Raw genomic sequence first — 17213 nt, forward strand, 5'->3', positions numbered from 1 at the left:
AATCCAGCTCGTGCATAGAGACATACGCACTGGCCAAGCGTTGTGCCCCTAAGAATCGAATCCAATATTCCCCAGATACGTCCTTGGAAGGAGCTTCTTGCCACCAGAGCCTAAACAACTTGTTTTATTACATGTTTATCTTTACATACATGATTATGTATAAATATATGAATGTATATTGACTGCATGATTAATGAACTAAATAACTAAGAAAACTAAGTGAATCTAAAATGAGATTAAAAATTATATTTTTGAACACATTCACACACGACAAAAGCATAAAATAAACCAGTGTTAAATTTGTCCATGATGGTCTAGTGCACTTTGAACCATTGGATTAAATAGAACCATATCGGTTATAATAGTCTCTCTACAACATAAATTTTTTACACCATCTTCAACCTTCCATTCTCACTTATCTTTTTTCCTTCAAAAAAAAAAATTCTCACTTATCTTTTCCTTCACTCCATCTTGAATATCACCCGAAAAATTAAAACTCATCATCTTCATACCCATGTTCAACCTAAAAAAGAAAAACTCTTCATAAAAAAGACCCGGTTTAGTTCATCTTCTTTCTCATCTTTAGCTCTAATTCTTTTTGCCAAACTGAAATATGCAACTGGAGAATAGTTCAACCCAATACCCATTATCAATTAAATTCCAATGGATCTTGAAAAAGAAAAAAAAAAAAAAAATCAGATTCTAGGTAGGATGCAAAATGCAACTGGACGAATAATTTAGGGGGATTGAGCACACTTTGATTCTAATTCTTAATCGAATCTTTTCTTAAAAACAATAATATTTTTTTTGAACAAACAAACATGTAATATATAAACACCAAAGGAGAGTCATCATTAGTACATGGTGTGCCAAAAAAACTTCTAAATTTAGATCACGACGTGTCACAATCAAAACACACAAAAATAAATCAGCCGATGCGCAAACAAAAATATGTGTTTTTTAGGTGAAATTTATGTCTCATATTTTCTCTCTCAAAAATTGCAATACATAAAAAATCAAAATTAAAATTTGAGATCTTCTAGATCAAATCATCAAGTGACAAATTCACATGAGTCTCTATCAGTCGGTAATTTTAGTAGGTAAAAGGAACATGAGTGACAAATTCGTCAAACTATATTCAAAGGAGTCTCTCTCAGTCGCCAACATGGGATTATGGAAAAGCATTCTATTCTTCTCGAAGCATAAAGCCTCCACACTCAATTCAATTATTCAGAGAGACGTGTGCTGTTGTTTTATAGTATAATCTTCAGTCCAATCCTTAAAAAGGTAAAGGGTTAAATGATTTTTTGGCCATATAAAATATTTTATATTTTATTTTTAATCCCTTCAATAAGTTTTAAACACATATTTTTTGTCTATAAAATATAAGGGGCACGCTTCAATAGGTAATAAATATTCTTTTAGGAGTCGATGAATGTTGGTTCAGTTGTTAAGGAGTTGACTCACTCGTTGTGAGTTCAACTTCGAACCTTATAGAGTCAAATGAAATTTTTTAATTACAAATACAATTAAATTAGAGACGTACTATGAACACTTTCTTCAAAACTGATTTTCTACAATTACCAAACACAAGCCTACAATAGCTAATAATAGCATCAACATTCTGAGACGTTTTTATGGTTGTAAAATCTATCCAAAACACTTTTAGCATCAAGCTCAAAATCAATATTTTTCAGTTGTATCTCATGAACCCAATTTAGAACCAAAAGAAAGTCTAGAGCTTCTCCAATTTCCACATCGAGAATAGGTTGGATCCATGTCTTTTTGGCTTTAGAAGAAGCTCCCTTGGTCGTCAAGAATGCAAAAATCAATTCATATCTTGTTGGTTGCACTAAAACATCGTAATTAAACAAAACATGTTGTGAATAGCGTTTTGATTTAATATTATTAAAGTCAATAAAAGTAGGAAGGAAAAAGAGAGAGAGAGAGAGAGAGTAGTAGTACAGCTTACAAGTCACAACAACAATTCTTTCAATATTCTCTGGAAAATGATTACACAAAACAAAATGTAGTTAAGCACTCTGTCCGCAATAATGTGCGCAAATAGCATGCATTTCTAGCACTAACAGTTTTATAATCCTTTACTTAAGGGTGTTCATGCATGCGGGTCAACACGATTAATTTCTTGACCCAATCTGAAGTGTTTGATTTGAGCTTAGTTTGTGTTGATCTGGTTAAACTTAAAGTGGCTCGGTTTAGATAACGAGTTCATGATTTCAAACCAACGAATCCAACATATTTAATGACCTAATGAAATGATAAAGTTCGAATTATGACCAAAGGAAAAAAAATTAACATATTAACTAAAAATAAAAAAATTAGTTTTTTTACATCAAGAAATAAGTAAATTAATTGGGTAGCTACTATGTAAGTAACCTATTCACACACAAACTAGAATTAACGGGGTATTAGCTACTATGTAATTATAAATAAATTAATTTTAAGAGAAATAATCAAACTTATCTGCATAGCTAGGCTCCAACAAGTCATCTATTTCACTCGTTTTCAATTTTCAACACCTTAGACTAAATAATAATAATGCTTCTTAAATTAAACAATACACTAAATTTTATAATCAAAGTTGAACACGTTTCACAGTATTCATTCTTATCTACAATAGTTTAATCCTAACAACGTTTTCTCAATCCGGTGTGCTATGAAAAAGTCTTCCCATTGCTTCTGCTCACGGTTTCATATCATAATATCATATCATATATATACACATAAACACAAACACCATTTCACAACTAAAAATCAATTCAAACCCACTTCAAATTATTCTCTCTCAAAAAAACAACAAAACATTCTTGATTAAACCATCTTTCTTAACTATGATGAGGAAGGGACAGAACCAAAACATGTTTGTAAGGATCATGTGTTCACCAATAAGAGCACTAGGAAAAGCAAGAGATGCATATGTAAGAAGCATAACAAACTGTGGTCAAAATATGAGTTATGGTAGTTATCCAATGGATGGTGCTAGTAAATTTTCTTTATCCAGAAGTCAAAGTGCAGCAACATCAAGAAGATCATCAGCATCATTAGAGGGTAATGAAGATTTTGCCGAGCTTGTTAGAGCTGCTTCTGCTAGAACTTTAGGTAATAGAATTGATGTGGATTTAGTTCTCAAGCAGCAACATCAACAACAACAACAGAAATTGCATAAAGGGTTACCTAAGTCTAGTAGTGTTGGAATGGCTAAGATTGATGAGGATATGCCATTTGATTCCTTTGTTGAAGGAAAAGTTGGTTTTGTTGCTGATTCTTATCCTAGATCAAAGAGTTATGCTGTTGGACATAGAAGAAATGTTGCTTTCTGAATTTAATTGTTGAGTTGAATTGGAACTTTTCAGTCTTAGCGCATAGCAATGTGTGAGTTATTGTAAGAAATTAAGAGATGGATTTAATTGAATCATAATCTCTTTTTAATTGAATCTTGTGTTTTGGATGTATAATTAAATTAGTTGTTTTCTATTTATGTAGGGATGCCACAAGATTTGTAAATTTGGCTTGTTTCCATAATTTGTTAAAGAAAAAAATATGTTATTTCACGTGAAGAACCCCTTGGGAACAATGTATTCCGGTCAATCCATTTTTATTGACTTCACTTTTTCTCCCAAAACCTTAATGATATTTTGCTAATTAAAGCTTATTTCTCATTGATAAGTTTGTCTTTCTTAGCATCAAATAATGGCCCTTACAATTCCACTTTTTAACTCCCTCGTCCTAATTACCTAGTTACTCTTATACAAGATGAGATGGTAGAAGTACTATTAGAATATGGTTATTATGTGCTAGTCTAGTGAGTAAGAAGTTGATTCATACTCAATGAAAATATGAGTATTAAGTATAACTCCTCAAGATGATATGTTTCTAAGATAATTTATACTTTTTATATATAACATATAGTTTTATAAGCGTTATCAGAACCTTAATATTCAACTCATTTAAACATTTTGAAGGTCTGGGAGAACAAGAATGAGATGTGTGTCATGACTGTTGATAGAGTGTGCGTTGTGATTGAAGAGTGGCAACACACAAATGCTACCCGAACTGATTCTAATCAGCAAGGCACGCATATGCAACCACCAAGTTGTATTTCGCAGCAGACTGTTGTGCACTTGCAGCCTTCCTCCGTGGCTTCAGTGGCTCATGTGCATTGTCAGTGTCCTTCTCGAGGACGTCTTAAATGTAACATGGATGCAGGTTTTTCGGTTGCTACGAACAGAACCGACATAGGCATTTGTGTGAGAGATGACGACTGCACTTTTGTGTTAGCCAAAACCATAAGCCTTAATGTTGTTCATTCGGTTGATGTTGGTGAAGCTATGGGTTTGTACCATGCTTTGGAATGGTTAAGCAATATGCAATTCGATAATGTTGACTTTGCAATGGATTCTAAAACTACTCATGATGCTTTCCATTCTCATAGATATGATGTCTCAGAATTCAGTCATATCACTTCACAAACTCGCGGTTGAGTTTACTAAACGATAAGCAAATGTGATTGCTCTCGCGCTTGCAGAGGAGGCCATATTATTAGGTAGTCCCGTTATTTATTTTAATACCTCGTGTTGTATTAACAATGTTATTTTCAATAAAATGCTATAATCATCTTCAATTGAAAAAAAAAAACATTTTATGTCTATTATTTTACATATATATAACATTAACGGCACAAATTTCATATTTTGCTAGATGCAAATTTTGTTCCGCGTATAAAGTGTAATCTACATATATACGAAGCAGGCAATGAAAGTAACTGCTTTTGTTCGAACTTGGAGAATGTTGAAAAAAAGTATTCACATGATAAAAGTGAGATATATTTTTATTTATGGATCATGTAATAAACCATATTAATCTATCCTTTTAAAATACATGTCATATTTTTATAATACTCACTATTTATATAATTTATTTTGATTATATTTTTAAATTAATATATAAATATAAATGATAAAATGTAAGATGTTGTTTGATTTATCTTGTTAGATTTTTATAATCTTTTACCATAGATAATTAAAGATATTAACGATCAAATTTATGTATTTGTATGTGTGAAGTGACAGACAACAATAAATATTTTATGGAGTAATATATATGGGCTATATCATGTACATTTTAATTATTTTTGTTTTTGGACAAGAAAACATGTCCATATACCGTTTGGATTAGATCAATATAACGACCATATTTGCTTACTTTTACATTTTGGATATAGAGCCAGAGTTGCTTACTAATCCCTATTCAGTTATCAGATAATAATCAAATTACTACATGTAAATAACTAGTATGACTTTTTGGTAAGAACAATAGAACATATGCAACTTGTATGACATTTTTAGTCAAATTTATACGCTCGTTGACACGGTGGTCAAGGATCCCAAATTGAACTCTTGTATTTTAAATGGAGGCTTGGTTTGATTCACTTAAAACGGCTAAAAATATCACTTGACTAAAACTACAAGTCAACGAAATTGCTTGTTATGCAAGCAAATAAATATGTTGCATATGTAAATAACTAAAATAACTGTTTACTCTAAATCTTTCACTAAAAAAATAAGGAGAGTGTTAACTAGTGCCCTAAGAACAATGGTTAAGCATCTAAAATAAATAAGTTTTCATAAAAAGTTATGTAATCATTACTTTATCAAAAATAATATCTTATATTTACAAGACAAAATTTTTATATGTAGATTCTTTAACCATTGTCCACTAGTTAACAAGACCCAAAAAATAATAATACAAAATACAATAAAAACAAATTTGGGGAATGTTAAACAGTGTCCCTAGGGGCATTGGTTAAACATCCAAAACAAGTAAGTTTTCACAATAAAATCATGTAATCATTGTTTAGTCAAAAGTAACACCTTATATTTCCAAGACAAAATTTCTATTTATGGGTTTCTTAACCAATGTCCCAGGAACACCGGTTAACAAGACCCAACAAATTTTAAAAAAGAAAGAGAAGGACAAAGTCTACAACCTTCTCGGTGCTTCACTCTCTAAACCAATTTCACCAAATCTTTGACCAACTTAACTAAATGTCAAACATAAAATAAAAATATTACAGCGAGTAGAAGAAGTATAACCAATATGCCAAAAGATGCTTTGCCATTCTGAACGTAACTTCAATTTAACTTTCCATTTGCTTTTTTTTCAAAATTCCATTTTTGTGCTTCAAAGTCCAAATATCACATGCATTTTCTGCAATCAATAACCTTACATTTTTGGTTTTGTCACAATCTCACTAGCGTTTTTTTTGGCATATCCATAAATGACTTAACCTAGATTTTGGCTATAAATATGAACAATAAATCAGAGCAAAATAAGAGGAGATTTTTTCGGTTACGGAAAAGATGTAGAAAGGGAGAAAATAGAAGAGAGTTTTTGAGAGGTATCACCCTCAAGCAAACCTCTTATAAGTGTAGAATTAGCAACCTATGGTGTTATTTGAACTGCAGTTCATTATGTTAGGAACTTTGTTTGATGGAACGACTTGAGTTCTACAAGGGATTTTGAATGTCCTGTGACATCTACACTTGGATATGGTGAGTTAAAAGAAAGACAATAATTTAGTTTTGTTATTATTTCAATAAACAATGTTTTTTATGTTACTTATATCAGTATAAGTTTTTTGTGGGTGTCGTTTAGATATCAAATGTAGAGTGTGCCATGAGTTTTTTTTTTTTTTTTTTAATATTCACTTTTTTATTGGATGAAACATATATTTGTCTCATAATTTGGAAATTAGCCTCATACAAAGCGATGAGACTCAAATAAATTTTCCACGGTAAGAGAGTGAATGTTAGAGAGAAAATATTTCTTGCATTTATCTTCAAATGTGATTAAAAAAATAAAAGGAATCAACAATTGATTTAATCTCTAAACTATTACCTCGAATATTTAATCACTGAACCATAAAAATCAACTAACATGTCCCTAAACTATGGAAATGCATCAATTTAGTTTTTAAACTATCATGAAAATCAATCAATTTTGTTAACTGAATGACTAATTAATTGGATGAAAGAATAGGTTTGAGTGATAGATAGTTTAAACATTAAGTAACCTCAACAGCTGAAAAATTAAGTTTTGCTTGAATAAACAACTTAATTAAAAATTTATCATACCTGTGTTTATGTTTTGTTTAGTTCTAGGTGTATTTTCATTTTTTTTTTATCTTCCATCGAGCTCTTTTATGTTTTACTACTTTGTGAAGTACCTTTGATACTCTTTGAGGATCAAGCATACTCATATAGGCTCATTGAATCACACATTTGAAGATGACTATACATCCATCCCTATAACTTCAAACATGCCTACAATTATAATAGTGATTCAATTTTATTTGTTTAAAAAAACCCAAAATGCAAAAGCTGATTTGTATGGCTTATAGTGGCAGAGTCTAGCCAAATAATCTTCAAAAGTAAGTGAAGCCTAAAACATATTTTTATATATGAGGTCTTTTTAATATGTATATGACACCTTTTTGATTATATAATATAATGAAAAATAATTTTTTTTAGGCCTGAAGCAAGGGCTTTAGTAGCCTTACCTTGGGCCGACTCTGTATAATGCACAAAGAATTAACCTCGTGGAATCTTCGTAGATTTGACTGACAATAACTGTTTCGAAGTGAACTTTTTTCCGCAATAGTAGAAGCCTCAAGTGCAAACGAGTAAATGGATAGATTAATATTACCTCGTGATTGAGCTTTTAAAAGGGAAGCACATGTTATTATAAATGTAGCTTACTCTTTCCATCAGGTGCTTGATGTTGCGTTTTGCAATGTGAAAGCTTTGTATAGACAAGCACAAACACATATAGAGATCAGAAACATTCTTTTAGCAGACGTAGACTGTAACAACCCGATTTTTAGCTAGGTTTATTTTAATTACTTTTATTATGTGTTTGTGTGTGATTATTGTGCTTGTGTGTATTTAATTGTCATCGGGTGCATTTACATGAGTTTTCGTATTAGAAGGGTATTTTGGTAATTTTGTGAGGATGGGTAAAATTATACTTTTAATGGGAATTGCTTTTAGTAATTTATGAGGATAGTTATTTCATTAAGTTACTAGAGAGAGTCGAGATTTTACCGTTAATGACATTTTACCGTTATTAATTAAAATATCGTTTGGAGTGTAGTAACATTTTGGTTTGAATAGAAATGGGTTAAGCCCACTAGAAACTAAGTTAAGCCCATTAGTAGAGATAACACTAGGGTAGTGTTAGAAGAACCAAATCATTTTTCATTGTCACAAAAATATTCTAGAGAGAGGTAGAGAGAGAAAGAGGTGAAGAGAAGAGAAAAAGGGTTTGGAGAGAAGAGCTTTAGGAATCAAGTGGGTGACTTAGGAGCTGAATTGAAGCAAAGATTAGGGTTAATCTTCTTCAAAGGTAAGGGGGTTAGTTATTATCACAATCATGTAATTTTTGCATTTACTCAAGTTGTATGAAAATGGGTTGATGAACAATTCATGCTAAATTCGTGCTCTTGCTGTGATGTTATGTTTATATGCATGAATTGATGTTAGTTGTATGATTGTTGGTGAAATTACATGTTCATATATGCAAAAATGATAAGTTATGAATATTGTGCTCAATTGGTGAATTTCTCCTAAGTTGTTGTTAAGTTGAGATGTGATGCTTGTTCAAATGATGTTATGAATGTTATTTGATAATATGATTAATGAATAATTGCTTGGGTTTGCATATTCATGGATTGATGATGAGAATTAGAGTTGTGTTGGTGTTTTGGTGAAAATGAAGAGTTAGCTCAAATGTCAAGTGTTTTAAAGGTTGATTGTGTCCTTATGAGTCCTTTTAATCATAGTGACCTGTAAACATGTTCTGGAAACATATTTTGGGATTTGGGAATCAAATTGGGGAATTTTGAGTGAAAGGGGTTCCAAACCCGTAAAATTTCTGCAAACCTGTGAAGGTTCGCTTAGAGGTTCGCTTAAGCGACCTGGTAAGCGAACATTCATAGTATTTTTCTGGGTTCAGTTCGCTTAAGCGAACTGTGAGCGAACGAGTGAGCGAAGATTTCTGGTTGCTACTGGAACTCGTTCGCTTAAGCGAACATGTCGTCGCTTAAGCGAACTGGTGAGCGACCAGAAAGCGAACAAGGCGAGTTGCTACTGTAACTTGTCCGCTTAAGCGAACCAGAGGGTCGCTTAAGCGAACAGCTTCAGTTTCAACCACCTTGATCTTTCGTTCCGGTTTTTGGGGACCAATCCAAGTTTTCTTAAAATGATGTTTTAAACATGTTAAACCACTGTTAATTCCCCAAAGCCTGCTGGAACGATGAGTGTTCGCATATACTTGTAATTTTTGAAATGAGTCTTAACTTGTGAAATTTTGAGAATTCCAAACTTTGTCGAAAGCAAATTTTGTAATCCAATGAGGCTTGCAAGTAGACCTACAGCTCATATAGACTTAGGTGATGCTTGCAAGGGTGGTCAATACCTTAATCAAAGTAAAATGATAATTTTTGAGTGGGTAATGAAAGGTTGTGAAAACGGGATTCCTTTATGAACTTAAGTTGTGCTTGGTCTTGTATGATAGTCCGAAGACGACTTAACTTCATGTAAACATTATTGGATAAGATTGGTTAATAGTGTTCGACTTGTTCTAGTTGTTTCATTCCGAGATAGTGTGGTGAATTATTCATGTGATAAGTGAATTGTGTGAAAGATATTGTTGATTGTTGATAATCAAGTTGTTTGTGTGATGATGAATACTATGATTTAACTGTGTGTGGGCATGTTTTCTTGGTAATGCAATGTTGTGGAGATAATCAATATAATTGGGTGTTGTCCTATATATTGAGTTGAGATTGAGAATTGGTGTCGCATTATCGAGTCATTACACATGACCATGCATCATAGTCGTTGTTGCTGTAAAAGGGATGACTCTTTTACTTCGAGATTATTGTAAGGCAGGTGTGAGCCCTTACAATCGATGTGCAAGTGGCATCGAAAGGTGACGACCTTGTTGAGATTTGGTACCGCATGCATTTATGTGTCCATAAGTGCATATCATAGCATGAGTCCTATGTGAATTGGGTGATTGGTGATGATTTGAGATGAATGAATGTTGATAATGATTGTCTATGATTGATGTTGTGAATGAATATTTATGATTGGATAATTATTCATGTGATTGATATATGTGGATACGAACTATCAAGTTGTGATATAAGTGTTTATGCATGGCTAATATTATTCAAGTACATGATATTATTTGAATTGATTATTATCTGGATTATGATAATGTAATGCTTACCCCCAGTGGTTTTAACCGCCTACTTGCCTGTATGGGTGAGTAGACGTTGTGCAGGAGTAGTCTCGGTGAGTCTTTGCGTGGGATATCGGGAGCTTCCTCCGATATCGGTGTCGTGTCGGCTCTGATCTAGGCTTGTCGTGTCGGTCTAGATTAGGTTGTTTATATTTTCATTTGGATTATTATTTTGTTGTTGACTACCCGTATGTTTGGGTTTTGAGATTTATCTTTGGGATATGATTTATTTGCTCATGGCATGTATATATTTGATCACTCTGATTTATATTCCGCTGTAACTGTTGAGGTTTACATACATGTCTATCGGTTTTTGAATTTTGAATAAGACGTAATCTCTATTTCTTGAATAAATGTATTATTCGCATGTTTAATTGCTTTAATAGAAATAGGAGTGTTACATAGACATCAAGAAAACTCTTGAGATGGATCCACAAGGCAGTACTTTTTTTTTTTTTTTGAGAAACCACAAAGCAGTACTTAAAAAAAAAACCACAAAGCAGTACTTAAAAAAAAAACCACAAAGCAGTACTTAAAATGGATTTGTACTCCTATGAAATTTGTTTGCTGGATTAAAATCTTTTCATTACAGTAACATTTTTTTCGTTTTTGAGGGAGGTAAAGGTGTTGAAGATGAAATTGAAGCAACTTCAAGCAGCTGACAATGACCAAAAAGATGCTAAATAATATGGAAATACGTTTGTAGGTAAAACAAATGTAATTGTGCGTGAAATTTGTCTGGCCTTAAATCACATGTTTTGTGTATTTTTCTATTGATTGTTAGTAGTTTCCATTGTTTTCTTAATTCAGCTAAACTGTATTTCAAATTAAAACTCTTATTATTAAGATACAAATTATGAACAAAAGAAGAGTGTATATACATAACAAAAGCATGTCTTGTAATGTAAAAACTTGAGTAAATATAAGTAACATAGATATAATAACATAATAATGTTTCATTCATTAGATAGACATACACATTAAACATAGTCAGACTTAATAATAGTAGATTTAATAGACCCAATAACATAGATAAATAAGTTGATAAGTTACTAAACACCATATATGGTGGCAACGACATTTGACTTGGAGGCGGTGACCTCTTTCATGACAACGGTGGTAGTCTTTTATCGATTAGAAACCGTATGATCAGATCATTTCATCAACCTAAGCCTCTTCTTGGTGTATGCAAAGTTTAAATTATCCCTTAATAATGAATATAATCCTTAGGATTTTTGGATAATTTGATCACTTGCTCAAATAGTTTATGACTAATTTCTTCAGCAGTGACATTTTTCTTAGTGGTAGTTGCCTCTTTCTTGGTAGAAATAAGTGCTTTAAAGGTATTAATCATTTCATTAAGTTTCACTTGATCCTTCAACTGTTTATCATTGACAAAAACATTAAGAAACATCAACGATGAACAACTGAAGGAAGATGTAAAGTTTCATGAAACGATTTATGGATGTAATTCACTTATTTCTGCAAAGAAGAAGATACCGAACGCCAAGAAAGATGTTGCCTGAAGTAAATTAGTTGGTTGAACAAGTAATGTAATTAACAAAAACCCTAAGTATTCATTATAATGGGATGATAAAAAAAAATTGTTAACTTGGCAATTGACAATGACTAACATGACTAGAAATTGGCTGAGATTGACGAAAGGATTAAATCATCAATGTCCTAATTGAAAGGAAAAAAAAGGGGCCACCACCCACGCCATGATAGTTGTCACCACATATGTTGCTCAGCAACTTCTCATCTTATTCATGTATGTTATTAGGTTATTAAATATGTTATTATTATTAGGTTTGTATCATGTTTAGTGTCTATCTAATGAAATAAACATTGGTATGTTACTAAGATTATTTTTTTAGAGAAACATGTTATTAGTTTATATTTCCCTCAAGTTTTTGCATTTCAAGACATGTTTATGGTATGTACAAACTCTTTAGTATCTGATAGCATGTTATTTTACCTTATATTTAACTAAGTTTTTATTTAAGTGTATTTGTATTTTACTACATTTTTCTTTTATAAATAGATAATGTAAGAGAGATATGAAGACATTGTGCGATATGATGGAATTTCTGGCAAAAGAATGAAGAGTGGCTGACAAAGCCAAGTCATGGAGCAATGGAAACTCCTTTAAATGGCCAACTAGTGGAAATTCACTCAAAAACTTCAAACTTCGTAGTAACTAGTTCCAAAATTGTCGCTAAGGAGACAAAAAAGCCAAATATCAACTTTAATTTGCAGTGGTTGTTACGGCCAGCCATAACCCATGGAAAAAGTATGAAAATGTTAATCCTTTACTTGCAACAGTTTTGATTTTCCAAGTTACATTAATATTTTTTAGTTCATGACTTTGGTTTGAATCCTTAATACCTATTTTTATCTCAGGCTGCTGATTATGTTGGTGAAGATGGATCATTTGGTGATGATAAGCATAACCAGCCTTAGCCGTTGAGAGTTTCATGACGGTTGAGTGGTGCAACATGTATCCTTAAACATAATAAATTTCTTGGAGCAATCAAACTAGATACTAAGGTAACAATCAATCAAGTCGTTAGTTCTCATAATCATGGTTGTCATAATGTTGAGTTTACACGAAATCATACTATTTTTCGACTTGGGGTATCACATTCAAGTTAGTTGTCTTACAAAATTGTTTTTCTGTAAACTCAATCAGACTCGTATAATCACACGTTTGAGGATGATTGTATGAGGCTATAACTCCAGAAATGCCTAAAATAAAACTGATTCAATTTTAATTTTTTTGAAAGGAAAAAAAACACAAATTCCAAAAAGCTAATTGGCGAGGCTCCATAGTGCACAAAGGATTAACCTCGTGGAATCTTCGTGGATCCGACGGGCATGACAGTTTCGAAGTTAATTGCTTTCCGCAATAGTAGAAGCCTTTATTGCAAACGAGTAAATGGATGGATTAAATGTAGCTTACTCTTTTCATCAGGTGAATGTTGTTGAGTAATTTCACATGGTAAAAGCTTTCTATAGACGAGCGCAAGCATGTATAGAGACTAGAAAATTATTTTGGCCGATGTAGACATTAAGAAAAATCTTGAGGTGGATCCAAAAAAACTGGTACTTAAACGGCTTGATTTGATTCTCCTAAAAAATTAATAATGATTAAGATGTTATACACTGAAATTATTACTGAAACCATACTTATGGTTTAATGGTTTTGATAGTCTTCTATGAGAAACCAAAATAATTGTCTAATGATTTTGTGAAGTGCTTATGCAGGGCGCATAAGGAAATGACTTATGCATAATAACTTTTTCCCTTCTTGTGATGGTTTAATATTGGCGGCAGTGCAGTGGTGGTCTTTTTCCAACAAGATTTTGTATGATTTAATCATTTTGTCAATCTCGGTGTCTTCATGTTTTTGTTGGTCATCACTTGAATTTGAAGAGAGTTTTGACTATCGCTTGATCATGATTTTTTAGGGTCTTCGATGAATTTCAAACTTACTCGACTACTAACTTCTTCAGTGGTGACCTGTATCTTGGCGGCTACTGCCTTCTCTTAACGAAAATAAGAGCATTGTTTGCACAGTCAGCTGGTCCAGGGGGTTTTCCAAAACAAATTTTTTTTACAAGAACCAAATTCAATTTTTTTTTTTGCAGGGGGCAAAAGGTTTTGGAGAATTGTTGTTCCCACATGTGATAAGGCTGTGCCACACCAGTAAAATACGATTTTACCCCCTCGGCAGTTAACTGCTGAGAAATTTGAAATCCGACTGCAGTTAACTGCCGAGGAAATGTTTCATCAGATGAAACAGCCACCTGCTCCCCCTACACACTATTTTCTTCATCAACTTCATTTTCCATCTCCATTCCAATCCAAAAATCCAATATTTTTTCCATCAATCCTTGATCCAAAATCATTCAAGCATCAAGCATAAGAGGTATCAACACACATTTGACGTAAAAAAACAGGTATTGTGCATTTTATTCGATTGATTTTTTTATTATTTTATGGGTATCTACGTGAGTTACGTAGAACCCTGTCATGGGAATAACTGCCGAGGAAAACTTCGGTCGTTTAGTGCCGAGGAAAACCTCGGTAGTTAGATACCGAGGAACTCTTGGTGAAAAATTTCACAACGAAAAAATGGCAGCTACTGCCAAATTTTCAAAAAAAAATTTCTTTTGTTTTTTTGTTTTTTTTGTTTTTTTTGTTTTAATTCATTATGGCATTGATGTTTATACATTACTTAGTTGTTAATTTATATTTATGTGTTGTTTAATTATAGTAATGGTAGAGAATGCGAAAGATGTCCCGGGAGAGACAAAATAAAATTTTGTCGAAAATTCCGGAGATGTCAAACCGCCTAATGTTGAAGCGAAAACAAACATAGATGGAGCTTCCGTCCATGTTGAAGCTTCAAAGTATGTTGGCGGCTCCGGTGTACTCCCACTTCAACCCCACGAGGTCGACACGGCTAAGTTTTTTTCAGACGACGTTAAGTCGAAAAATAGAGATGAATTGCTTGAGTGGATGCGTCGACAAGCAAATAAGGCGGGATTTACAATTGTCACACAAAGATCAAGCTTGATCAATCCAATGTTCCGGCTAGTGTGTGAAAGGAGTGGAACTCACATAGTTCCGAAAAAAAAACCGAAGCATGCGAGAACGGGCTCAAGAAAATGCGGTTGTTTATTCATGATTAGTGGATATCAAAGTAAGCAAACAAAGGAATGAGGATTGAACATTCTTAATGGAGTTCACAACCATCCCATGGAGCCGGCTTTAGAAGGACACATTCTTGCCGGTAGATTAAAGGAGGACGGCAAGAAGATTGTACGTGACTTGACCAAGAGCAAGATGCTTCCAAGAAATATTTTAATACATTTGAAGAACCAAAGACCACATTGCATGACAAATGTGAAGCAAGTGTACAATGAACGTCAACAAATATGGAAGGCAGATAGGGGTGACAAGAAGCCGTTGCAATTTCTAATCTCGAAGTTGGAGGAGCACAACTATACTTATTACTCAAGAACACAACTTGAAAGTAATACTATTGAAGATATTTTTTGGGCTCATCCAACATCCATTAAGTTGTTTAACAATTTTCAAACGGTTTTGGTTACGGACTCCACGTACAAAACCAACATGTATAGGATGCCAATGTTTGAGGTAGTTGGGGTGACTTCAACCGATTTGACATATTCGGTTGGGTTTGGATTTATGACACATGAGAAAGAAGAAAACTTTGTTTGGGTTTTAAAAATGTTGCGTAAACTTCTTTCGTCAAAGATGAATATGCCTAAGGTGATTGTTACCGATAGGGATATGTCTTTGATGAAAGCGGTTGCACATGTTTTTCCGGAAAGTTATGCAATGAATTGTTACTTTCATGTGCAAGCTAATGTTAAACAAAGGTGTGTCTTAGATTGTAAATATCCTTTGGGCTTTAAAAAGGATGGGAAAGAGGTGAGCAATCGCGATGTGGTGAAGAAGATAATGAAGGCATGGAAAGCTATGGTTGAATCGCCCACTCAACAGTTATATGCAAATGCATTAGTGGAGTTCAAAGATTCATGTAGTGATTTCCCAATTTTTGTAGATTATGCCATGACCACCTTGAATGAAGTGAAGGACAAAATTGTGAAGGCATGGACAGACCATGTGTTGCATCTAGGTTGCAGGACCACAAACAAGGTCGAATCGGCTCATGCTTTGTTGAAGAAATAATTGGACAATAGTGTGGGTGATTTGGGTACTTGTTGGGAGAAAATACATGACATGTTGTTGCTTCAGTTCACTGCTATACAAACATCCTTTGGTCACCGTGTTTGCGTGTTGGAACATAGATTCAAAGATGTCACTTTGTACTCGGGGTTAGGTGGTCATGTGTCTAGATATGCTTTGGACAACATTGCTTTGAAAGAGACACGTTGTAGGGAAACATTGTGCATGGACAATGACATTTGTGGTTGTGTTCAAAGGACATCTTACGGCCTACCATGTGCATGCGAAATTGTTACTAAGCTCCTTCAAGAGAAGCCAATTTTATTGGATGAGATATACCACCATTGGCTAAGGTTATCTATGGGCGAAGAAAGTAACAAAGTTGCTTTTTGTGTCGAGGTTGAGTTGAAGGCTATTGTAGAACGTCTAAAGAAACTCCCTTTCCAAATGAAGCTTGAGGTCAAAGAGGGTTTGCGGCAGTTGGCATTTCCTGAAACCACCTTGATGTCTCCACCACCACGAAAAGTACCAACCAAGGGAGCAAAGAAAAAAGTCGACATTGCAAGGTCTAAAGGAAAAATTACATCGACTAGTCGGATCCATTCTTCTTGGGAGGTTGTTGATTCCCAAAATCCGAATAGCCAATCGTCACCATCACCAACAACATCATCGTATAAAAGGTGCTCGTCTTCGTAAAACATCACTTTCCCCACTTCCACCACCTACTCGGTATCCAAAGCCTAAGGCTATCCCGGTTATGCGTCCTATTGATTATATGCCACGCTTCATGCTTCCATTTATTGAAAAAGTGGTGGATGTTATCGGCGATGGATATTGCGGATTCCGGGCTATAGTCGAGTTCATGGACTTGACCGAAAAAAATCATCTCATGATCCGTACACATCTTATTCAAGAGTTGATAGATCATAGAGATGATTATGTTGAAGTATTTGCGGGTGAGGATCGTTATAACTACATTTTAAACGGATTACATCCTCCCGCAAATACAAAAACTTGTGCACATCTTGTTGATAAGTGGTTGACTTTTCCGGACATGGGACACATTGTTGCTAATTATTACAAAATGTGTGTGGTGGTGTTGACAAATCTTGAAGTTGGAAAGTCGGAATCGTTTTTCCCACTAAGAGGGCTACCACCGCCGGGTA

General features: G+C 33.6%; 1 protein-coding gene across 1 annotated transcript; it reads left to right on the top strand.

Moving 5' to 3' along the window:
- The first annotated feature begins 2684 nt into the window (after positions 1-2684).
- LOC11417187 (uncharacterized) lies at positions 2685-3623 on the top strand. The gene has a single exon (XM_003588999.4). The coding sequence runs from the start codon at positions 2853-2855 to the stop codon at positions 3339-3341; it is 489 nt and encodes a 162-aa protein (XP_003589047.1). The 5' UTR covers positions 2685-2852; the 3' UTR covers positions 3342-3623.
- Positions 3624-17213: the final 13590 nt, after the last annotated feature.

Source organism: Medicago truncatula, chromosome 1 (assembly GCF_003473485.1).
Source record: "Medicago truncatula cultivar Jemalong A17 chromosome 1, MtrunA17r5.0-ANR, whole genome shotgun sequence".
Classification (NCBI taxonomy): Eukaryota; Viridiplantae; Streptophyta; class Magnoliopsida; order Fabales; family Fabaceae; genus Medicago; species Medicago truncatula.